This window comes from Marmota flaviventris, chromosome 9 (genome assembly GCF_047511675.1).
Source record: "Marmota flaviventris isolate mMarFla1 chromosome 9, mMarFla1.hap1, whole genome shotgun sequence".
Taxonomy (NCBI): Eukaryota; Metazoa; Chordata; class Mammalia; order Rodentia; family Sciuridae; genus Marmota; species Marmota flaviventris.
The window spans coordinates 107,969,119-107,995,268 of NC_092506.1; the positions used below are offsets into that span (position 1 = coordinate 107,969,119).

Sequence of the window (26,150 nt, forward strand, 5' to 3'; positions counted from 1 at the left end):
TAAAATCTCTTTATGAATAAATGTTATTAATTTTGGTTAATTTAAATATCTATCTTCTATTAAATACATTTATGAATGCTATTAACTTCCATTTTACTGTCTTGGATTATAAGGTATGAAATTATGTGTTACCTTTATGAAATGTTAATTTTGTATTTTACAAATTAAATACCCATTAATTTCTTCTCTTATTGCTGTGGAAGAAAATACTATTGCTGCCCAAATATTTGTTGTTCAAAGATTAACTGGATCTCTTATGAGTGTTGAATAACTTGTGGCTTTTTTTATCAAGAAGTCAGTAGTGACTATTAAGTTTTAACTTCTTCAAGAATAAGAAAGAAATGATTTTCATTCCCACACAAATGGAAAGGAGAATAATAGAATATAGGAAGGGAATTAGGAGGGAGGGAGGAGGAGAGGGCTTGGGAAAGTACTGAAGAATAAAATCTACCAAACTATGCTGTGTCCATGTATGAATACACCACAATGAATCCTTCTTGTATATAATTATAATGCACTAATAAAATAATAATAATGATAAAATCATAATAATAATAATATAAAGGATATTAATAGAGTAGAGTAAGCAGGTTAGGAGAATGAGGAGAGGAGGAAAATGTGCTGGGGAATGAGATTTATCATATTATGTGTGTGTACAAATATGACAATAATGAATCCCACTATTATGTATAATTATAATATACCAATAAAAATATATGTAAGAAATGAATCACTTTTGGCTCTGCATTGCTAAAACCCAGTGAGATTCTATGTGATGGACAAACCAAAACTTTCTCTTTTTTTTTTCTAGTTTTATTGAGTTTTAACTGACAAAGTTACATACATTTGAAGTGTACAACATGATAATTTTGATACATGTACACATTGTGAAATGATTGATACAATCAAGTTAATTAACACAGCCATCAACTCACATTGTTACCATTAATTTGTGATGAGAATACTAACGATCTTCTCTCAGCAAATTTCAAGCATATGACACAAGATTTTTATTTATTTTTTCAAAGAATCAATGTTTTGTTCTGTCAATTTTTTGAATTGTTTCTTTTGTTTTAATTTCATTGATTTCAATTATTTCCCATCTTCTACTGCTTTTGGTATTGATTTGTTATTTTTCTAGAGCTTTGAGATGTAATGTTAGGTCATTTAATTTGTTGACTTTTTATTCTTGTGATAAATGAGCTCAGTGCAATGAACTTTCCTCTTAGTACTGCCTGCATAGTGTCGCAGAGATTTTGATATGTTTTCTAGGTATTCTCATTTGTCTCTAAGTATGATTTTTTTATTTCGTCCTTGATTTCTTCTGCTATCCATTTGTCATTCAATAGTATATTATTTGGTCTCCAGGTGTTAGAGTCGCTTCTATTTCTTATTTATTAATTGATTTCTAATTTCACTCCATTATGATCTGAAAGAATGCAGGATATTATCTCCATTTTTTTGTATTTACTAAGAGTTAGTTTGTGGTCTATTTCAGAGAAGAATCTGTGTGCCACCAAGAAGAATGTGTATTTATTTGTTGATGGATGAAATATTCTATATATGTCTGTTATGTCTAAATTATTGATTGTATTATTTAGTTCTATAATTTCTTTGGAAGATCTGTTCAGTAGTGAGAGCACTATGTTAAAGTCACCAGCAGCTGACTAAAAAGTTCCCAGAAGGTTGCCCAGCGTGGTGGACAGTATGAAAGCAACTCTAACAGGAAAATTTATAGCACTGGGTGCTTACATTAAAAAAAGAACAGAGAAATCCCAAATAAATAAACTTATGCTCCACCTCCTTAGAAAAAGAAGAGAAAAAAAAAATTCCAACATCAGTGGAAGATAGAAAATAATCAAGATTAGAGCTGAAAGCAGTGAAATTGAGAATTCAGAAACAATACTCAAGTGAAGATGTGGTTCTTTGAAGAGATAAATAAGATTGAAGAACCTTTAGCCAAATTAACCAATAAGTAGAGAGAAAAGACCAAATAAATAAAATTAGAGATGAAAAAGGAGATATCACCACAAACCCTCTGAAATCCAGAGGATCATCAGAAAGTATTTTGAAAGTTTATACTCCGATGAGCTGAAAAATCTAGAAGACACTGAAAAATTTCTTGATTTTGTGATAGTAGGAGCAAATGTGACTCCATTTTGTTTTATGATTTCATCCTGTAAAACAACTATGCCAAGTAGAAGAGTCATGACTGGGGCAAGATGTTCTTTTCCTTTTGCTATAGAAACCTTTAAGAACTGGAACTACTTAATGGGGCATTGTTTCTGTAAGTAGGGTAACGGGGCTCTGTTTCTGTAACTGGGGTGATTGGGCTAACTGTGATTGGTTAGGCTTCCCTCGGCTTGACTGCACTGTCCCGCTTCTGTAACCTGGCTTGCTTGCATTGGCTAGACCCCCCGAACATCCCTTTTGCAATTTTCAGGCTTATAAGGAGTGCCCTTGCAATTGTTCGGGGCTGATCAGGGGAACAGCTTTATGTTCTGGTCAGCCGCCACTGGTGTGCTTCAATAAAGGCTTGATTCGATTATATGTGAGTGGTCTGTAAGTCAGTTTATGAAACCCTGGGGACACAGCTTTAACTATAACAATTTGAACCAGGAAGAAATAGAAAATCTAAAGAAACCAATATCAAGTAATAAAATTAAAACAGTAATTAAAATCCTTCCAAAAGAAAAAAAAAAAAAAGAAACAGAGTTCTACTGGATCTTTACAGAAGAACTAACAGCAATCTTTCTCAAATAATTCCATGAAATTGGAAGGAACATTTTCAAATGCATTCTATGAAGTCAATGTAACCCAGATACCAAAACTAGACAAAGATCCATATAAGAAGGAAAACTATAGACTAATATCCCTGATGAACATAGGGGCAAAAATTCTTAATAAAATATTGTCAGACTACATTCAAAAACACATCAAGAAGATAATACACAATGATTCATTGGGTTTCATTCAAGGGAAGCAAGGTTGATTCAACATATGCAAATCAATAAATATAATTCAACATTTAAATGGAATTAAGGGCAAGAATCACATGATTATCTCAACAGATACAGAAAAGGCCTTTGATAAAATCCAACACATATTCATGTTAAAAAATACTGGAGAAGCTAGGGATGGAAGACATTTACCTCAACATCATATATGTTATTTATGACAAAGCAAAAGCCAAAATCATACTGAAAAGAGAAAAAAACATTTCCTTTGCAGTCAAGAATAAGACAAGGCAGTTCATTGTACCATATTACATATAGTCCTGAAAACATTAACCAGAATGATTAGGTGGGAGAAAAGAATCAAGGGAATACAAATAGGAAAAGAAGTCATCAAACGATCTCTGTTTGCAGATGACATGAATCTATATGTAGAAGATCCCCAAAACTCTAATAACACCATCAAAAGACTTCTAGAACTTAAAATAAGTTCAGCAAAGTAGCATATAACAAGATCAACATCCATAAATTAATGGCTTTCCTATACTCCCACAGTGGTTCAGTTGAGGAAGAAATCAGGAAAACTATCTCATTCACAATAACCTAAAAAAACAAACAAACAAAAACCACCACCACTACCACCACCAACAAAACCATTTGGGAGTTAATATGACCAAGGAGGTAAAAAGAGCTCCATAATGAAAATAATATAATTCTGAAGAAAGAAATTGAAGAAGACCTTAGAAGATGGAAAGACCTCCCATGTTCTTTGATAGGTAGAATTAATATTCTCAAAATGACTATACTACCAAAAATTCTATACAGATTTAATGCATTTCCCATCAAAAATATCAATTATCAGTACCATTCTTCTTTTCTTTTTTTTTTTTTGGTACTGGGGATTGACCCAGGGGTGTTTAACCACTGAACCACATCCTCAGCCCTATTTATTTATTTATTTATTTAGAGACAGGGTCTTGCTAAGTTGATTACAGCTTCACTAATTTGCTGAAGGTGGCTTGAACTTGTGATCTTTCTCCCTCAGTCTCCTTGCTGGGATTATAGTAGTGTGTCATCATGCCCAGCTCCAATATTATTCTTTACAGAGTTAGAAAAAGCAATCCTTCAATTCATTTGGAAGCAAAAGAGACCCAGAATAGCCAAAACAATACTGAACATGAAAAGTGATGCAGGGGCAAAACAATACCTGATCTGAAATCATGCTAGGGCTGTAGTATCAAAAACAGTATAGTATTGGCATCAAAATAGACCTGAAGACCAGGGTCACTGAATAGAAGACAGATACATACCCACATACCTAAAACCCTCTGATACTTGACAAAAGGGCCAAAAATATTTTTTGGAGAAAAGACAGTCTTTAGTGAATGGTACTGGGGAAACGGCACAGCTATTTGTAGAAGAATGAAACTAGATACTTGTCTCTCACCCTGCACAAAAATCAAATCAGAATGGATCAAAGACTTAGGAATTAGACCAGAAACATTGCAATTGCTCTAAGAAAACAGGGTCAGCATTCCATCATCTTGGTGTGACCACCAATATCCTTAAAAGTCCCTCAAATTGTAATAAAGAAAACCAACAATCAATAAGTGGGATGCCATCAAATTTAAAAGCTTCTGTTCAGCAAAGGAAACAACTAAGGGCACAGCTAAAGAGACTCTAGAATGGGAGAAAATCTTCGCCAGCTACTCTGCTGACAAGGGATTAATAGTCAAAGTGCTTTAAAAAACTTGAAAAAATTAACACCAAAATAACAACTAATCCAATAAATAAATGAGTAAAAGAACTAAACAGAAACTTCCCCAAAGAAAAAATACAAATGGCCAATGACTATATAAAAAATGTTTAACATTTATTGAAATCAGGGAAATGTAAATCAAAGCTGCTTTAAAATTTCATCTTACTTTAGTCAGAATGATAATGGTCAAGAATACAAATATTAATAAATTCTGGCAAGGGGAAAATGGAAAACTTGTATATTGTTTGTGGGACTGCAGACTAGTATAACTACTCTGAAAGCAGTATGGAGATTCCTCATAAGACTAGATATGGAGCCATCATATGACACAGCTATCCTGCTCCTTGATATTTTCCTAAATGAATGAAAATCAACATATCATAGCAATACAACTACCACAATGTTTATAGCAACATAATTCACAATAGCTAATTCATAGGGTCAACACAAATGCCCATCATAAATGGATCAAGAAAATGTGGTATATACATACTTGACATACTACTCAGTCATAAAGAAGAATGAAATCATGGCATTTAATTGTAAATGGACAGGAATGGAGAACATTGTGCTAAGTGAAATAAGCCAGACTCAGAAACTCAAAAATTGAATTTTTTTTCTTTTATGTGGAAACTAGGGTAAAATAAAGGAAAGGAGGAGGGAAGGACAGGATGTCATCAAGATATAGGGAAGATCAGTAGAAGAAGGAGATCAAGAGGCAGAGTAGAGAGATGGGAAAGGTTAGGTAGGCAATGTGGAATGAATTCTAAAAAAAATATGTTATGTGCATATGTAGATATACCACAGGGAATTTTACCTTTATGTATAAGTAAAATGAACCAATCAAGTATAAATAAATAGATGAGTGAAAGGAAGTCAAGCAAAGTAGAGGAAGGAGAATGGAAAAGAAGAGGGATAAAGGAAGAGAAAAAGGGGAGATCATGAACTGAAATTGAATTTTATGTATGTATGATTTTTTCAAGAGGAACACAGCTATCATCTAGAACTATAAAACTCTAATAAAAATGCAAAATTGTTTTTCTTAGAGATTCAAATTTATAATACCCTACAAATTGACTTTAATCCTATGTATGATATTTGGTAAGAAATTAGTTCTATTTTTTTTCCTTGTTGATACAGCTGTCCATTGAAATTAATTGAAAAAAAAATTTCTATGGCTGTTCATTCCACCTTTGACTTAAATCAGTTTTTCATATATCCAACAGCTGTGTTTTAGTGCTCTCTATTCTCTTCCATTTGTCTATTTGTCTTACCTTACAATCAGTACCACGTGGTTTTAGTTGTTATAAGGAAAAATAATAAATAGAAATTTGTAATTATATTTAACCTGAGGAGTAACCAAAAATGCATATTAAAATGGTTGGTTGTCAATTTTTTTGGGGAAAAAACTGTGTTATTTCAAAATGTGGTAATAAATACTACCAGTAAAATCTATCCTGATAAGTATTGCTGATAGCAAAGTTATTAGACAAAAATCTTCAAAACTATAGTAATCATAAATGTTATGGTATTTCTAGAGGTAGAAGAAATATGGTGTTTCTGTTCCTTTTTTGACTGTTAATCAAAGATATTATACATTTTCAAGCTACTTCCTTAATTAATACATCAAATTATAAAATAATGAGGTAGAGAGTGAACCAGAGATAAGGAAATAAGTGAAACCAGAGATGAAAGTCTCTAATTACTCCCTTTGCTCCTTCGTGTTTCCTGCTTTGGAGGACTGAGCCATTGGGGATATTGTTTCGGAAGAGTCCAGGTCCATTATGACTCAAAGTCGTTATAAATTCCGAATTTAAGAACCAAATTAATACTAGGGCTGAGCGCGGAATGTACATCTTGGATTCAAGAGGATAAAGCACAAAATCTTGGCTCTACACCATGGCATCTTAAGCAAAATAGAGTTCAGCCTTTAGGAACACATTTTTCTGGCCTAGAAACTAGGAAAAACCCTCTCTACCCACATCACACTGTTTTCCATCAGCTGGTAGGTGTCTGAAGCTCCACCTGCTTCTATTCGTTTTTTTCTGTTTACACTGCTCTTGTTGGTCTCCTCCATCCTCCTGAGGTGCACTCAGTGCCTGTCATTTCACCTGCTCAACCCAGGCAAGGAGGAGACTCGTGGGCCTGAGGAGACTCTTACCTGTTGTGGAGTTCAGAGAACCAGTAGCGAGTCAGCACAGCAGAAGCCATGGAGCAGGAAGTGTGTGTGTGTGTGTGTGTGTGTGTGTGTGTGTGTGTGTGAAGAATGGTTGGTAGGGGAAGGTGGGTGACATGGAAGGACATAGGTTATGTGTTCAGGAATCCTATTTTGCAGTTAAGATAAACATTAATAATCATTCTCACTCGACATCTATTCATTTTATCATTATGACAACTTTCTTTAACAGACGGTATATATTTTCATTTCATAATGACAAAAGGATAATGCAAAAATCAATGAGTGTAGTGATGGTAAAGAATTCAAAATTTTTTTCAAAATATAAAATGCTAGGGTTTAATATTAGAGACAAATCAAGTTTGCCCTCTCTGCAGAAGGATGACTCCATTGGTTTCCCTGAGAGGTGATCCTGTACATTTTACTTAAAATCTTCTGTGGCAGAAATTGAGTTTTTCCAAATTACTCTTTTCATGATGAGGTGAAGAGTGTGTTTAGATATTTTTCTCTTGGCTGATGTGAGATTCTTTCTTGAGGACAGGTGTGTACGGAGGTGTGGTATGAAATACTCCCTGTAGAGGACATGCAAGGAGAATTTTGAGTGTATCAAGGCAATTTGGGATATTTACAGTTTGCCTGGTGCAGGTTTGAACCAGATACCTGTGCCATTTATCAGAGCGAATCTGGTTGCTGAGCTTGGAAATAGAGAGGATCTGATTAAAGGGAGAGTACACACATGTCTAAACTACAATATCTTCATTTAATTCTGTCAATTTATTTATAAAACACATTTTTAGATTCTGAAGAACAACATTTTCTTCTTTTTAAAATCCTATAAATCCTTCAGAGTCCATTTCTAATTATATACAACTGTAATGATTTTGTTATTACTACATTATCACACTTTTCTCAGTCTTATGCACAAGGATTACTTGGTTGCAGTTTTATTAAGTGTTTGCAACTAAGTGCCAAATGCTATGCAAAGTATTCATTGTTTTATTGATGCCTCACAAAGACACTATGAGACAGGAAATATTGTATTTTTCTTTTGAGTGGATAAGGATCAGAGAGGTTAAGTAATTTGCTCAAGGCATAGAAGTAAAGTAGTAAATGGTAAAATCAGGTCAGGTTAGAAATCATTTTATATAACTCCAGAGTGAGATTTTCATTATTTTATTCATCTATATAGAAAATAATTTGTGTGAGATTATATTGAGATATTATTAACAGTATAAGACTTTATCCTTGCCAAAATTAAAGTAATGCAGGACAGGGTAACAGAGAAGCAATATGAATAGATTTATAAGATTATTTTGTGTTCACAAACCTTGCTCACAGTAAAGGAAAATTAGGCATATCTTGTAGTGATACATGGGAGTTAAGATGCAAATGAGATGTAAAAAAGAGAATGAGAAATTTGGGTTTCAGAAAAGGTAATTCAGATTGTATCTTAGGTTTATTTAGTTCTGATATTAGTTAATGAAGATAAATATTATTAATACTATTGAAATTTGCATTCCTGAGTTCTGTAGTACAGAAATAAAAGTGAGCCGAGAACAGAATTTCCGGTGGGATGCTGTAGTTATTTATATCACCTATGCTGCACCTTCTAGGCTCTACCTAGTTTTGTATGTGTGAGTAGGTTTTGGATATAGATCATATTCTTATCAGTTGAATATAAATGAAAGAGAAAGTAGAGTATTATTGAAGTAAAAATAAGCAAATAATTATATGCAATTTCTATTTATTTTTTTTTCTGTGTATATATTTAGGTAGTTGGTCTATTTACAAACAAGCTATGACTTGGCTGATACTAAAATGATATTGTACCTGTAATAAACTTTTCTTGAAGATGGTAGAGGATAAGGATCCTCTTTGAAATATGCAAATGTATTTGATTATGAACCAGACAATGTAAATTCAATTGACAATAAGTCTTTATTAGATCACTGTAAGTCATTTGCCAAGTATAAATCATTCTCTTATCTCACTTAACTTGGAAAAAAAAATCACTCCAAGACAAATTTAACACATTACTTAATTTAAGTCCAGATTAATTACTGATCTCTTTCCCTCCTCAGCCTTGGTGGCAGCCACTGCCTGCGGGAGAAATCCCTCTGTGGGAAGGTGTTCTCAGATCTTCCATGTCTTAGGTCATGATTATTGCTTTGCTTCCAGGCCTCCCTGGTGCCCAAGCATGAACAACTACACCTCTGTGAAGGAGTTCATCCTGTTGGGACTTCCTCACACTGAAGGGCTGGAGAATATGATCTTTGTCCTGTTTCTGGCCTTCTATCTCTTTGCCTTGCTGGGGAACCTGCTCATCTTTGTCACCATTCTGGCTTTATCCAGCCTGCACACCCCCATGTACTTCTTCCTGGGAAACCTGTCAGTGTTTGACATCTTCTTCCCTTCTGTGAACTCCCCCAAGATGATGGTCTCCCTGGCGGGGCGAAGCCGCACCATCTCTTACCAGGGCTGTGCCTCCCAGGTCTTCTTCTACCACACTCTGGGTGGCACTGAGTGTTTCCTGTACACAGTGATGGCCTATGACCGCTTTGTGGCCATTTGTCACCCCATGCGCTACACTGTCATCATGAACCAGAGGATGTGCACCAGCCTGACAGTGTGCACATGGCTGGGGGGCTGTGTGCATGGGAGCATCCTCACGTTTCTCATCTTTAAGTTGCCCTACTGTGGGCCCAATGAGGTGGACAGCTTTTTCTGTGACATTCCAGTGGTGCTGTCCCTGGCCTGTGCAGACACTTCTCTAGCACAGATGGTGAGTTTCACCAACATAGGTGTGGTTGCCCTGGTGTGTTTTCTTCTTATCCTCCTTTCTTACACCCGCATTGTTCTCTCTATATTGAGAATCCGTTCCTCTGAAGGCAGGCGCAGAGCCTTCTCCACCTGCAGTGCCCACCTGACCTCCATCCTCTTGTTCTATGGACCTGTGTTTCTTGTCTATCTCAGACCTGCTTCCAGCCCCTGGCTAGATTCTGTTGTTCAGGTGTTAAACAGTATTGTCACCCCTTCCCTCAATCCTTTGATTTATTCTTTGAGAAACAAGGATGTGAAAATGGCCCTGAGGAAAGTGTTATTTCATGTGATCCACCCTTCTGTGTTATAAGGTAACAGAATAGTTCTCTGAAATTCTTTGGGGATTTTCTTCTGGTTCAGTTCCCTTATATCAGAATCATTGCCAAAAATAGTGAGCTGAGGAAAGGTATTCCTCATTTATTAGGAATCAAAAATACCATACAGTAGAGAATTGGTGGCAGAGATATAGATTTCCCCTTTCAAAGAAAATTTTCTGATTAACTCAGGATTTTCTCCTTTTTTAATTTGCCAAAACAACATATATTTTCTGTTCCACCAGGTCTGTGCTCGTTGGAACTCTTTTCAGACCATTTATATTATGGCTATAATAATTTTATGGATCATGGACTGTCTTATTCTAGCATTGCCCTCTTCTTCCTTTCTTCTTTCCTTTCAAAATCTGTTCCTTATTTTATTTTACTATAGCATCACTCTGGCCTTTCTTTTTTTATTTCTTCGTGATTTTTTTATTAGAGCTTTATAGTTATATATAGTCATTGGGTTCATCCCAACATCCTCATGCATGCATGAAATCATTTTCACTCTGGCCTTTCAATAAAGGTATATTTTAGAGTCTATAGGAATGAATTTAAAAGTATGATTGCACAGTTTGGTAAATATCAGTTTGTAATAAAAACCACCTTGTCAAGAAAAACAAGAGTTTTGTTTTTGGGGGGCTCTTATGATTTAAATAGAAAGATACCAAATTGAGCATCATTGAATATGGGGCATTGGGAGTCTCAAGAAGCAAGGGGAATGTTTCACACAGTGTCAGGACATGTATTTCATTTCAGGAGTTACAGTTTACCCTGCTCACCAGGTCAGCATGAACCCAGGTGGTTCGCACAGACAGCTCTGTTCAAAAGTTCAGCCATGGATACATCTGGGAGTTGATTTAACAAGTTCCCTTGACTCTATTTTACATGCTCTAAGCTGTTTAACTTTTCTCCCCTGACAACACTCAATTTGCAACCTTTTTGGCTTTAGTCATATCTTCTGGCTACAATATAATTTAATTTGGAGCATTATTATTATTACTTTTGCCTATGAGATAAGTCTGATGTTGGATCTGGTTCATCATTTCTCAGAAAAAAAAATCTGATCAATCAGTATGCATGTTCTTCAAAAGACTAGTTATGGAACCACCATATGGCCCAGATAAACCACTCCTTGGTATTTATCCCAAAGACCTGAAATCAGCATACTATAGTGATACGTGCATACCCATGTTTACAGCAGCACAATGCACAAAAGCCAAACTATGGAATCAGCCTAGGTATCCATCAACAGATGAATAAATAAAGAAAATATGTTATATATACACAATGAAGTTTTATTCAGCCATAAAGAAAAATGAAAGTGTGTAATTTGCAGAATAATGGATGAAACTTAAAGACTATTATGTTAACTGAAATAAACCAAATTCAGAGAGTTAAGTGTCATATGTTTTCTCTCATATGTGGAAGCTAGAGAAGAAAAAGGAAAGAAAGGCTAGAGGATGATCATATTCAGAAAAAGGGAAATCAGTAGAATAGAGGTAAGGTACCAGGGAGTGGGGAGAAGAAAAGGGGGGGGGAATTGCTGGCAAGAGACATTGGCCAATTGTATTGTGTGTATGTACAAATATGTAACAACAAACCTCATTATTATTTGTACAACTATAATGAACCAATAAAAATGTGAAGAAAAACTAAGAAAAGAAAGCTGGTCCATCATTCTATTTTATAAACTGGAAAAATGGATTTTATAAATTTGTAGAGGAAAGACTTTCACAAAGAGATCTCTATATTTGTAGGTACTCTATTTCTCAAAAAAATCTTATATGTGTGCGATTAATTGAAATTAAACACTAAAAAACTTATTGCTTATTTTTGGATTAATTCAACAGCTATATTTCTTTTTTTAAATGCAAGGTATTTTTTAATATTTATTTTTTAGTTGTAGTTGTACACAATACCTTTATTTATTTATTTATTTTTATGTGGTGCTGAGGATCAAACCCAGGGCCTCACACATGCTAGGCAAGTGCTCTACTGCTGAGCCACAACCCCAGCCCAACAGCTGTATTTCTAAATTGAATCAAATTCATTTCAAGGCAGAGACCCATTGATTTAGATTTATCCAAACACTTAGAATAAGAGTGAACATTGAAAACTATTAACAAGTATATGACAGTGTTCAAGTACTTTCCTTTTATTGATTAAATCACATAGTTCCAAAAGGTAGATTTAAAAATATATACTTATTGCTACATATTAATTATGCAGAACAGTGGGTTTCATTGTGGCATATTTGTACATGCATATAACATAACACCTCTCTTTACCATCCACTCTTCCCTCCCCCTACTTCTTTCACTCTAATCATTTCATTCTACTCTCTAAGAGGCAGATTCTATGAATATGGAAAGCAATATGAAGAATCCTTGGAAAAGTAGGGATGGAAACACCATTTTACAACGTGTGATTTATATTTCAATAAAGTTGTTCAAAACCATCGTTGCTGGTCAAAAAAAAAAATTAAAGCTGTTCTAATAACCCATTTTTTCCTTTTTTTTTTGGGGGGGGGGTATTGGGCTTCAAACACAGGGGTGCCTAACCACTGAGCAACATCTCCAGTCCTTTTTATTTTGAGACAGAGTCTCACAAGGTTGCTTAGGGCCTCACTAAGTCTCTGAGGGTGGCCTCAAACTTGCAATCCTCCTTTTGCCTTAGCTTCTTGAATCCCTGAGACTATACGCATGTGCCATCATGCCTGGCGACTCTCTGCCTTTTGAAAACAAAGTTAAAGAACAGGAAAATGAATATAAACATATGACTCAAGATGTTTTTCTTTTTTCAAAATTGGGACTCAAAATATATATTCCATTTAGTTAGAATCGAGTACTTGTAAGTGTAGACAGACTGAAATTCAAGTCCAAGTTCTACGATTAACTATTGGAGTAAACTTTGGCAATTATTGGAGCTTTCTAAACCCTATATTTTTATTTTAAAGAAAAGTCACATCTAATGAGGATGCAGAGATAAAATAAAAGAGCCTTGAACACCCTGCATAAGATTTTAGAGGAAGAAAGATTCTTGTTATGCAGCAGTTGTTAATTCAAAACCATGGAGAGGGAATACGTATTCCTTCTGGCATGACAAACGGGATTCTACAACATGTACAATCAGAAAAATGAAAAAGCATAGCCCATCTATGTATGATATACCAAGGTGTAAAAATACATTCTACTCTCATGTATAACTAACTAAAATAAATTTTAAAAATGAAGCACTTGTAAGAATATCTTTAATTTTACTTAAACCTCATTAAAAGGCCACTTTTTTGCTTTTGCATTATTTTGAAAGCGGGGTTAGCCACAACATTTTTAATAGGTCTATGCTTGTTTTGGGGGCAGCCAGTAAAAATAGTTTGCTCACAGACCTCTTCATATACCCTTTTGCACTCTGACTAAATTTTATTTTTAACTTTTTTCAACTTGTTTTTAAACTTCTGCATAAAAGCATAATGAATTGTACATATTAACGGGTACCAGAAAATGTTCAGTATATTTTGTATAAAGTTTAATCAGGTTAAACATACCTATCTTCTCATTTATCATTTCTTTATGGTGAAAACTTTCAAATTTTTTCTTCTAGCTTTATGAAATGGACAGCATAGAATTGTAATCTAAAATCAATCACCCAATAGGACAAAAGTACAACAGAACTTCTTATTCCTGTATAACTGTAACTTAGTACCCACTGATTAGCATTTTACCTCCTGTCTACTCTTCCTGTCCTCTGGTAACCATCATTCTACTTTCAACTTCCATGAGATCGACTATTTTAGGTCCCAAATAGGAGTGAGATCATATGGTACTTGTCTTCCTGTGTCTGGCTTATTTCAGTAACATAGTGATCTCCTGTTCCAATCATGTTGTTGCAAATGATAGATCTTCATTCCATTTTTTTGTGTGGATAAATCATGTAAGACATTTTCTTTATGCTTTCATCAGTTAATGGACATTTAGATTGTTTCTGTTTCTTGTCTACCGGGAATAATGCTGCAATGGCAGATATCTCTTTGACTCACTAACTTCATTTCTTTGAATATATTCCAAGTGGCAGTATTTCTCAATCCTATGGTAATTCTATTTTCAATTATTTTGGAAAAAAATTCATGCTATTTTTCACAGTGATTGAACTAACTCACACTCCTGCCAATAGTATGAAAAGTTTCCCTTTACTCCAAATCCTGTCAGCATTTATTACTTTTACTCTTGTTAATACCAACCATTTTTACTAGGGGAAGTTTAAAAGTCCTAAATCATAGATAGGCTCAAGAAGTTCTGATGTCCTATTGCACTATAGGGTGACAGATAACATTTCACAAAACTAGAAGGTTACAGACAGACATCTCTAATACTTCAATAATCAACATGTCAGATTATAAAATATTGAGGAAGAGAATGGGACAAGGAAGAAACAAAAGCTTATGATTATTCCCTTTGCTCATTAATGATTCTTGAGTCTGGGGATTGGGCCACTGGGGATATTGTTTCAAAAGAATCCAAGTCTATTAATATTTTTGAGTTCAAAGTCATTATGAATTCAGAATTTAAGGGCCAGACTAATACCAGGTGAGTATAAAATGTATGCTCTGCTTTCAAGAGGATAAAGTACAAAACCTTGGCTCTATACCATGCAATATGCAAAATAGAGTTCAGGCTTTAGGAACTCATTCTTCTTGCTATAGGTTTAGGACAAACTTTCTCTACCCACATCATAAGTGCTTTCCATCAGCTGGTAGGTATGAAGCTCTGCCTGCTTCTACTCATCTTATTCTTACACTGCTCTCTGCTCTCCTTCATCCTCCTGAGTTGCTGTGTGTCCTGGTCTCTTCACCTGCTCAACTCATGCAAGGAAGAGACTCCTGGGCCTGAAGAGAGTCTTACTTGTCACAGAGTTCAGTGATCTAGTAGTGAGCCAACACCGAGGAAGCCACGGAGGGGAAGGGGTATGTCTGCCTGTATTTGTGCACGTGCACGTGTGTGCACAGAATGGCTTGTAGGGGGAAGTAGGTGACATGGAAGGAAATAGTTTCTTTGCTCAGAAATCCTAACTTTCAGTAAAATTAGAAATTATTGCCGCTCTACTACACATCTCATTTACATGAGAACTTCCTTTAATAGTTGGGCAAATTTCCATTGTCTTATTAAGGACTAGGTGATAGAATGCAAAACTCAGTGAGTGTGGTGATGGGAAAACTTGAAAAATTTATGAAATCTAATCATATAAATTTTAATACTTAGAGTTGAAGAAGACATATAGTTAACTCTTTTTGCAGGAGAACGATTATGTCTTCTATTTCTCTGAAAAATGATCCTGTGAGTTCTACTTTTAATCTTCTGTGGTAGAAATTCAATTTCTAAATGACTCTCTGCACGATGAGGTGAAGCCTGTTCTTAGTAATTTTTTCCTTGGACCGTTGTGAGATCCATCCTTGAAGACAGCTGTGCATGGAGGTGTGGTGTTAAATACTGACTGCACAGGACATGTGGGGAGAATTTGAGTGTATCTAAGATAATTTGTGATACTTGCACTTTGTCTGAGTCAGGTTTGGACCAGACACCTGTACCACTTAGCAGTATGAGTTACTGAGCCAGAAACATAGGGGTTTGGATTAAAGGAAATATTTACACATTTTAGGTCACAAAATGTTCTTTTGATTCTGCCAATTTATTTACATAGCACAATGTTTTGAATCTCAAGAAAATAACATTTTCTTGCCCTATGTGTCTTTCTCTGCTTTGGAAAACATTAGAATCTAATAAGAATATACTGTTTTTAGGTGTTAGTTTAAAAAATAAATAAATGAATAAAATATTTTTAAAAACTCTAAGGACCCTTCAAAATCGATTTGTAATTATATCTTAATGGCACCAGCAATGCATTTACTATTACATTATCACTTTTACCTCAGTCCTACGTGCACAAAGCTTAATTATTAAAGTACGTTTATTATACATTTACTACTTAGTGCAAATGACTAAGTGAAGCATTACATCTTCCTTATTTCAATTCTCACAAATATTCTCTGAGGCAGAAAATAATCATTTTTTTCTTTTGAACAAATGAGGCTCAGGGAGGCTAATTTGCTCAAGTCCCCTGATGCAGGGGGGGTAATCAGATTAGGGTGAGGCATCAATTTTCTGTAACTCTAAAGTGGGCTTTCCAAAGAATGGCTCTTTATTTTATTCATTCTTAATTTTATCAGAAATATAGAAAACAAAGTGTATGAAATTGAATAGCTTTCTAAGTCCCACAGTTGAATTTTGAATAGCATTTGGGCTGGAAAAGAGTCTTTTCACATCTAGTTGTTATCTTTGATAGGATCTCAGTCTATTCCAGCAGGTAGATCAGGACCAGCCGGCACAGGACCTGGCTGTTAGACTGAGCACAGCAGTGGTCTGAGGAGCTCCAGCTTCCTCCACATCTTCATCCTTGCCATTCATTGGATTTACTGAGAATTTTATTTGTGACATAAAACTTTACCCTTATCAAAATGAAATGATGCCAGAAAGGTACAGAGTTGTAGTCTGTAAAATAATATGCTCATATTTATCTTTTTATTTTTGGTGAACAAGTATTGTCATAGCAGAGGAAAATTAGTTTTATTTTGTGGCAACATATTGATGATTTGAATAAAATGGAATCTAAAAAAATGAAGAAATTGTAACTTGAGAATAACATTCAACTTGTTTCTTAGGAGTATCTGGTATAGATATTAATTAACAAAGCTAAATAGTACTAAGAGTATTAAAATTTGCAATTGTTTGTATTACAGAGAAAAATCTCATGAGGACCTAGAATGTCTACTGTGGTGCTGTGGTTATTTATATGACATATGCAATACCTTCCTCCAGATTCGATCCTCTTTCAGTATATGTGTGAACAGAATATAAATGTGATCTGTATGTGCTTCTCTTGAATACAAATGATGAAGACAATCAAGAGTACTGTTGAGAGTAAACATGAGTAGCAAGGTGTATATAATTTCTGTTTAGGTTCAGATTTTTCTATTTGGGTAGTTGACCTGTTTACAACAATTTGATACTAAAAGGCTCCCTCTTTTGGGGGGAAGGTAGGTGACTCTGAAATGTGTGTTTGATGACAAAGCAGATTGGAAGAACCTAAATTAAACTGGTGATAAGACTTGATTACTATAATATAATTGCTGATTATGAAGATTAATATTATTTTTTCATTTAACATGTGAAAAAGCTGTGGTCAAATTTGACACATACTTTAAATACAAGTCAAGATTTATTGGTGGTGTTCTCTCTTCCTCCTCAGCCTTCTTGCTGGCAGCCACTGCCTGAGGGAGAAATCGCTCTGTGGGAAGGTGTTCTCAGATCCTCCAGGTCTTAGGTCATGATTATTGCTTTGCTTCCAGGCCTCCCTGGTGCCCAAGCATGAACAACTACACCTCTGTGAAGGAGTTCATCCTGTTGGGACTTCCTCACACTGAAGGGCTGGAGAACATGATCTTTGTCCTGTTTCTGGCCTTCTATCTCTTTGCTTTGCTGGGGAACCTGCTCATCTTTGTCACCATTCTGGCTTCATCCAGCCTGCACACCCCCATGTACTTCTTCCTGGGAAACCTGTCAGTGTTTGACATCTTCTTCCCTTCTGTGAACTCCCCCAAGATGATGGTCTCCCTGGCGGGGCGAAGCCGCACCATCTCTTACCAGGGCTGTGCCTCCCAGGTCTTCTTCTACCACACTCTGGGTGGCACTGAGTGTTTCCTGTACACAGTGATGGCCTATGACCGCTTTGTGGCCATTTGTCACCCCATGCGCTACACTGTCATCATGAACCAGAGGATGTGCACCAGCCTGACAGTGTGCACATGGCTGGGGGGCTGTGTGCATGGGAGCATCCTCACGTTTCTCATCTTTAAGTTGCCCTACTGTGGGCCCAATGAGGTGGACAGCTTTTTCTGTGACATTCCAGTGGTGCTGTCCCTGGCCTGTGCAGACACTTCTCTAGCACAGATGGTGAGTTTCACCAACATAGGTGTGGTTGCCCTGGTGTGTTTTCTTCTTATCCTCCTTTCTTACACCCGCATTGTTCTCTCTATATTGAAAATCCGTTCCTCTGAAGGCAGGCGCAGAGCCTTCTCCACCTGCAGTGCCCACCTGACCTCCATCCTCTTGGTCTATGGACCTGTGATTCTTGTCTATCTCAGACCTGCTTCCATCCTCTGGCTAGATTCTGTTGTTCAGGTGTTAAACAATGTCATCACTCCTTCCCTCAATCCTTTGATTTATTCTTTGAGAAACAAGGATGTGAAAGTGGCCCTGAGGAAGATGGTAACTCAAATGGCTCACCCTTCTCTGCTGTGAGGTCTGCAAATAGTTCTTTTTTGAAATTTTTTTGAAAAACTTCAAAGAGCCACTCCTTTTGTATCTGGCTTGTTACCAAACCGTGAGTTGGGCAAAGTCACGCTGTCCTTTTTCTTGGGAGTCTTAGTAGTCATTTAGGAGAAGTTGTTTATACAACTTTTACAAAGTATTTTGAGATTAAACCAGCATTTCCCCTTTTTCTACTTGCCATAAAAGTATATTTTCTAGTTTATATATTTTGTATAGTAAAGCTAAAAATTGGAGTTGACATTTAAGAGCGAAATTTAAGAGTAGTATTGTGCAGTTTGGTAATTATAGTTGATATTCATATTGTAACTTCTTTGGGCTTTTACTATGCTTTCTTTTACAAAATAATTTAATTTATAGCTTTTTATCTTCAGCTCTGGAGAAATCTCAATTGAAAAGGTGATCATTGAACTGTGGTTTAGAATGCGAGAATGAATTATGAATGTGAGAATGAAGTTTGTAAATTTGTAGACTTTTTGAGCCAGTAATTTCTATCCACTGAGGTACTTTTTCTTTCCTAAACATTGAATATATCTACAATTAATTAAAATAAATAAATTAATTTAATTAATGAAATTAATTGAAATAATTTAATCAATAAAATTAATTAAAATGAATATTAATATTATTTATAATATATTTATTTTTGGAATATTTCAACACTTATATTTTTATATTTAATCAAATTCTTTTCAAGATATAAACCCATCTTTTTGGAGTCATCCACTCAAACACCTAGAAAACGTGCTAAAAGTTTAGTTCTGTTTGTTATGTATGTGATAATGGTCAATGCACTTTGCATGTATTGTCTAAGTTAATTCACTGAATCCTAACAGGTAGCATGTTTCTTTTATGTATGAAAACTGTGAAAATAGGCTGTCTGAACCTTTATCTAACCCCTACCCTTTCCTGTAGTATACTGCTTTATAAGAAGAATTGAAAAAAATCAAGAATTCTATAGAATGACAGCTGCCTATATGTGACTTACAGTTCTGAATATTTTGTATATGTTAAGTAATGCAGACTGAACCACATTTGTGTTATTACCTATTATTATTGTCCTCATTTTCATATGTGAGAAAAGGAAGGTGCATGTGAAGGCACAAATTGGTTTAGCATTGCATATCAATAGTAGTAATGTTCTAGGGGAAAGTAGGGAAGCAGTCTGAGTAACATTCACAGAAATAGACAATTACTGGAAAATAATACCTCCTACTTTTTCACTCCGTGGTAATATTCATTCATTCATTGAGTCATTGATTCATAATTTAACTTAAAACTATCCAAGTGGTATCAGATGGGATCTGGGTAGAATGTCTCTCTAATAGTCCAAATAAAGACTAAAGGGGAAAGGTATGTAGGGGAGTACTGCCTATCTGTCTGTGAAATAAATCAAACTTGTATATGCAATCACTTGATTTACTACCACAGTTGCTAATGTCACCACATTATCTTTCAAGGTCAATGTTATATACCTTATTTGAAAGTTCTTGGATCCTCTGCATCATTTACATTGGGTGTTGTATTAGATTTCTATTATAATGCAATGAATTCCTCTAATATATGGTAGCTCAGAAAAAAATAATATATTTTCTTTTACTGTATCTGATGGTCAATAGTACAGGAGTAGCCTTGTTGGGTGGCCTTAACAGGGGATTTCTCTTGGTTTTGCAGTCACTCTGTCATCCATGGAAGTAGTCATCTAACACAGGATCTCCTTGAAAGGCAGCTGTTTTGTACCCGGATATTAGTAAGAGGCCTCAGTTCCTCCCCACTGTGGGGACCTCTCTGTATCCTCACACAATGGGGCTGCTTCCCTCACAGTGAGTGAGCTAAGGGAGGGTCTCAGCAGGAGCCTCTAGAGACTGTTATGATCTTGTCTCCAAAGATATGTACCAGCACCCTTGCTTTTATTTTTCTTTGTTAGAAGGGATTGACTACATATAGTCCGCATTTGGTAGAGGGAGAAATTAGGCTCCAGTCTTTTAAGGGAGTGCCCCCAAATCCATAGACCCATTTTCAAGCACCACAGATGTAGTTCTGCCTTATTTAAACGTGCTCCTTAATGGAACTGTACTTTCTCCTTTTGGATATTTCTTATTCTAATGCATGTTCTGCATGACTTTCTTGATTTGAAAAGGTACACTCTAATCCACTCTTCCTTTGTGAAAATCATGCCTTTTATGTTATATTTTTGTTCATCCTCTACCATCTCAATAATATCTTCTCTGAACATCCCATTCCACAATGATTTTTTTTTATCAGTTAGTAATTTGTATTGCTGAAATTAATCATTTTGGCAGTAAAGAATAAAGAAATTGTGACAATTCTCACATCATCATTTTGGATTGTTATATAATTCATAAACAATTTTATTGAACCATTTAATCAATGACTAGCCTAGAACACAAGTCAAAAGGGCAGCCTTTAGAGCAACATAAAATATTCATTGTTAGTTTACTATCTATAAAGCACGATACTAGCCAAAGAGAATATAATATTGAATAAGATCATTATGATCTCTGCATTTGTGAAGTATAAGACATAGTGGAGATGACTGACCTGGAACAAATAGTCGCTATGTGATGGAGATAGAGTATTTCAATAAAGGTAGAAGAAGGGACTGTAAAAACCTGTGTTTAAAGTGCCAAGGACAAGGAAGGAAGAATCCTAGAAAACTGATCAAAAAAGTAATCCGAAGTGTCTGCCTGGAAATGAGAAATATCACAAAGATTATTCCATTTCAGCTCCTGTAATGTCAAACTTGGCTAACTTGAGCACTGGAAATGAATGAAATGGCACCTTCAGAAATAAAGCCCGATGGAAATGTTGTTAAAATACTTTGAACAGCTTAGTATATCACAATGACCCATTGCTGAATGTTTTTGCTTTCTAGGAAAGGAGGATTCTCTACAGACAGGGACGTCATTGTGATGAATTTATTATTTTAGCAAGTAATATGGCAGTACTTTAATGAATAACCTATCTTTTCAACTCTCCCACAATCTTTCTGACATAAACTTATGCAGAATATCTCTTCATTGCTCTAATTCACTTTATACAATTTTTTTTTTTTTTGCATTACCTCCCCAAATCTGCTCTGAATTTCAGAAATGTTATCACTATTTAACCCAGTGAATGAGTTAGCAGCAACTGTCTGTGGATCAAGACTAAGAAAAGGATTTCCATTATCTTTACTAAAACTTTGCTGTAATAAAGCTCTACAGGAATGGGCTGATCTCAGCTGCCTCTGTTGAGCTGGAGACTCCCTTCAGCTCTGACCTCCTCAGCTATGATCCTTTACGGTATTCCAATGCAGTCACACATGTGGCCCATTAAGTTGACTCACTCTTACTCAAAAGTACTCACAAATTCTAATATAAACTCACTCATTTTTTTCCTAAAATGTTCACAACTTGATTTTTTTTTATCTGTGAGTACTATTCTTGACTTTCCAATGTTTGAGGAGATCAAACATTTCCCTCCCATGTCAAACATTTCCCTCGGAAATGACTGAGATAAACCAAAAGGGGTCAGACTACATCAAAATAGAATTTTAATTACTAATAAATAAGTTACATAATTACTAAATTGAAGCTTGTGTTTTACTTTGAAGCCAAGTTTTTTTTAAATCTGTCCCTTAGTGAATGCATTTGATTTCATTTTATTCCAGTGTCTGGAATCCCTCTCAGAGATTTCAGTTTATATTTCCTTTTTTCCTTGTATCACAATGTGGGTGATGTAGCTCAATGGTGGCTGTAACAGGCAGATCAGTTACAACCCAGTAACATGATAGTCCTACTGTTAGCAAGGTGGGCATCCGGGATCCATCTATATCTATGGATGTTACATATCAAAACACCAAAGATGTGGAGGACCCCAAATTTCAACTCAGTGATTGTTAAAATTGAAGTACTTCTTTCTATTCCCATTGAAACAACTAATGACTGGAATAAAACTAGACATGGTTGTCTATGTGCACTGATATATGAAGGTCTACATTAGTCTGACAAAATGGACGGGGGGGAAACAACACCCTTTAGGACAGTGAGTAGTGAGAATAGATAGGTGGTGAGATTACACGTCTAAAGAAGTCATTCTACAACATAGTTTGATCTTATGAGGCTTATCATTAATGCCAGAAACAAGATATAATCACTTAATCTGAGTCATAAGAAATAACTTACAATCTTTGGCCATTGACAAAAAACGTAGATATAAATAAAGATTCATATGTGAATATTCACAGGAACAGGTAATGTCAAAAAACAGGAAACATTCCAAATGTCTGTCATCTGACGAAGAAATAAACAAGATGCAGTATTGTCATACAGTGGAATATTATTTACAATAAAAGGACAAATTATTTTTAGATATCATGGTATGGAAGAATCTCAGAAAAATTGTGGTAATTGAAAAATTCAGATTTAACTGGCAATATATTATACAATTCCATTTAAGTAAAATGCATAGAAAAGACAAGTGTATTCTGATCAAAAGTCAATCAATGCTCTGTTGGGGAGTTGGAGTGAGAACTGATTACAAGTGGGCTACAAGAAATTTGGAGGACGATGGAAATGGTTTGGATTTGGGGAATGTTTCATAATTCTAAATATGTACTAAATGATTAAGTTTATATTTAAAGCAAGTGAATTTTATGGTCTATGAATTTTATCTTGATAAAACTCTTGAAAAGTAAAAATTAATTTTATCTTGTATGTGCAGGGGAGAGAAAAATACCAATTTTCAAGGATATTTCAAGCTATTCGCAGGTAAACTAACATGGCAAAGAAAGTCTAAATTATTGCAGAAGGAGAGTTCTTGATTACAATCATCCAGCTCACTCTGCATTAGCTTTACATTCACTAATCAGCCTCCCAAGAAAGTATGTTGCTTTGAAGGTAAAATTTTTCTATTTATGAAAGTATAGCTGGTCCACTAATGCATGCATTCTAGTTGTTATGATTTATATGAAGTGTCTTCCGAAAAGTCAGGCATGAGACAAAACAATAATGTTCAGGGTGAGATGATTAAAGTATGAGAGATATAACCTAACCAGTGGGTTAATCCACTGATATGGACTACCTGGGTGGTAACTGAAGGCAGGTAGGTGTGAATGGAGGACCTAGGTCACTGGGGGCAAGCCTTTGGAGTTCATATTTTGCCCCTGGTGAGTGGAGGAGTTCTTTCTCTGCTTTCTTGTTGCCACATCTTGAGTGGCTTTCCTCTGCCATGTCCTTCTGCTCTAATGTCCTGTCTCATCACTGATATGCATGCAGCAAAGAAGTTGGCTGAACATGGACTGAACCTCTGAATCCTTGAATCAAAATGAACCTTTCCTCCTTTTTTAAGTTGTTCTTGTAAGATCTTTGGCCATAGTGATGAAAAAGCTGACTAAAATAGTAGTGACTATGGTATTCCAATTCCTCTTGTGAATTTATATATTAGTTTCAATATTTGTGTTACACAAATGACATATACATCAATTCTTTTTTTTTTTTTTGGAGGGGGGGATTGGGGATTGAACCCAGGGCCTTGTGCATGCAAGGCAAGCCCTCTACCAACTGAGCTATATCCTCAGCCCCCTCATCAATTCTTGTATAAAAGCTATATATGTCTGTCTTGAGAGTGAGTGCCTTGGGAAAAGGATTGAATTTTTCTGTCTGACCAATATGATATTTCTGTCATGGATATTTGTACAATTAATGATGGTACAATTTGGGACAGTTATACTACTTTTTACTTTAGTGTGTCTTGGGATTGTGCTAAGAACAGCAATTCAGGGAAGTTGAGATAAGATGGCACATGCAGACTTACTGTTGCTTGTATCATTTCCTAACAGTGTGTGTGTGTGTGTGTGTGTGTGTGTGTGTGTGTGTGTGTGTGTATGATTTATAAGGATAGTAATTATGAGTAACCCTTAACAGAATTAATTTCCAGAATTACATACGTACAAAGTAAAACACTCAATTTATAACAAGGGCAACTGAAAAGAGATGATTGAGGAACACCACTAATTATACATAAATTTAGGGTTGGCCTGATTTTCCCTAACTCTGAAATGCTTTTCATCGTGACTCAAGAAAGAAAATGAGAAATTGAACTGAAATAGAAATAATTAAAATCATATTAATATGTTATTTTCCACAACTTACACATGGAGCCATTTAATAGGTGTCAACAACCACACTTATTTACTTTTGATTAGTTGATAATGGTGATGATTCTGAAATCTTTAAAACATTTCTAAATTTGTACAAAAATTTTTTTTTTTTTTTTATTTTTTTTTTATTTTTTATTTTTTTTTTTTTATTGGTTGTTAAAAACATTATAAAGCTCTTGACATATCATATTTCATACATTAGATTCAAGTTGGTTATGAACTCCCAATTTTACCCCAAATACAGATTGCAGAGTCACATCCGTTACACATCCACATTTTTACATAATGCCATATTAGTAACTGTTGTATTCTGCTACCTTTCCTATCCTCTACTATCCCCCCTCCCCTCCCCTCCCATCTTCTCCCTCTACCCCATCTACTGTAATTCATTTCTCTACTTGTTTATTTTCCCATTCCCCTCACAACCTCTTATATGTAATTTTGTATAACAATGAGGGTCTCCCTCCATTACCATGCAATTTCCCTTTTCTCTCCCTTTCCATCCCACCTCATCTATCTGTTTAATGTTAATCTTTTCTTCCTGCTCTTCCTCCCTGCTCTGTTCTTAGTTGCTCTCATTATATCAAAGAAGACATTTGGTATTTGTTTTTTAGGGATTGGCTAGCTTCACTAAGCATAATCTGCTCTAGTGCCATCCATTTCCCTGCAAATTCTATGATTTTGTCATTTTTTAGTGCTGCGTAATACTCCATGGTGTATAAATGCCACATTTTTTTTATCCATTCATCTATTGAAGGGCATCTGGGTTGGTTCCACAGTCTAGCAATTGTTAATTGTGCTGCTATGAACATCGATGTAGCAGTATCCCTGTAGTACGCTCTTTTAAGGTCTTCGGGGAAAAGTCCAAGAAGGGCAATAGCTGGGTCAAATGGTGGTTCCATTCCCAGCTTTCCCAGGAATCTCCATACTGATTTCCAGATTGGCCGCACCAGTTTGCAGTCCCACCAGCAATGTACAAGGGTACCCTTTTCCCCACATCCTCTCCAGCACTTGTTGTTGTTTGACTTCATAGTGGCTGCCAATCTTACTGGAGTGAGATGGTATCTTAGGGTGGTTTTGATTTGCATTTCTCTGACTGCTAGAGATGGTGAGCATTTTTTCATGTACTTGTTGATTGATTGTATGTCCTCCTCTGAGAAGTGTCTGTTCAGGTCTTTGGTAGAGGACTATAAACACCAGAAATGAAACTATAGCCTTAGCTCATGGTACAGGAAATAGAAATATCCATATACTGGAAAACTATTCAACAACAATTAAGGAAAATTCTAGTGCTATATATGCAACAAATCATTTTGCTCAGTGAAAAAAGCCAGATAAAAAGAAAACATATTTTACAAACCACTTAAAATAAATGCCAAACAAAGGTAAATATATAGGAATGGGAAATAGACTAGCAATTACCTAGATATGGTGTAAGAAATAAGCAGGATTATAAATGAACTTGAAGTAATTCTTAGTGGAAGGAAATGTTTTAAAATTGTATTTGGTGATATCTGTACCTCTGTGAATATATACTCTGCCTTGAGTTGTATACTTAAAATGCATGGGTTTATGGCATGTAA

At 35.4% G+C, this 26,150-nt stretch overlaps 2 protein-coding genes across 2 annotated transcripts; both read left to right on the forward strand.

Moving 5' to 3' along the window:
• Positions 1-9,086: 9,086 nt before the first annotated feature.
• On the forward strand, positions 9,087-10,019 carry LOC114082585 (olfactory receptor 10D3-like). The gene has a single exon (XM_027923747.2). It carries the CDS (start codon positions 9,087-9,089, stop codon positions 10,017-10,019), a length of 933 nt encoding a protein of 310 aa, XP_027779548.2.
• Positions 10,020-17,444: 7,425 nt separating this feature from the next.
• LOC139707002 (olfactory receptor 10D3-like) lies at positions 17,445-18,377 on the forward strand. Its single transcript, XM_071616995.1, has one exon. It carries the CDS (start codon positions 17,445-17,447, stop codon positions 18,375-18,377), a length of 933 nt encoding a protein of 310 aa, XP_071473096.1.
• The last annotated feature ends 7,773 nt before the right edge of the window (positions 18,378-26,150 follow it).

Bases quoted from the DNA above. Each gene is read 5' to 3' on its own strand.
- LOC114082585 (XM_027923747.2), top strand. From the start codon at position 9,087: ATGAACAACTACACCTCTGTGAAGGAGTTCATCCTGTTGGGACTTCCT.
- LOC139707002 (XM_071616995.1), top strand. From the start codon at position 17,445: ATGAACAACTACACCTCTGTGAAGGAGTTCATCCTGTTGGGACTTCCT.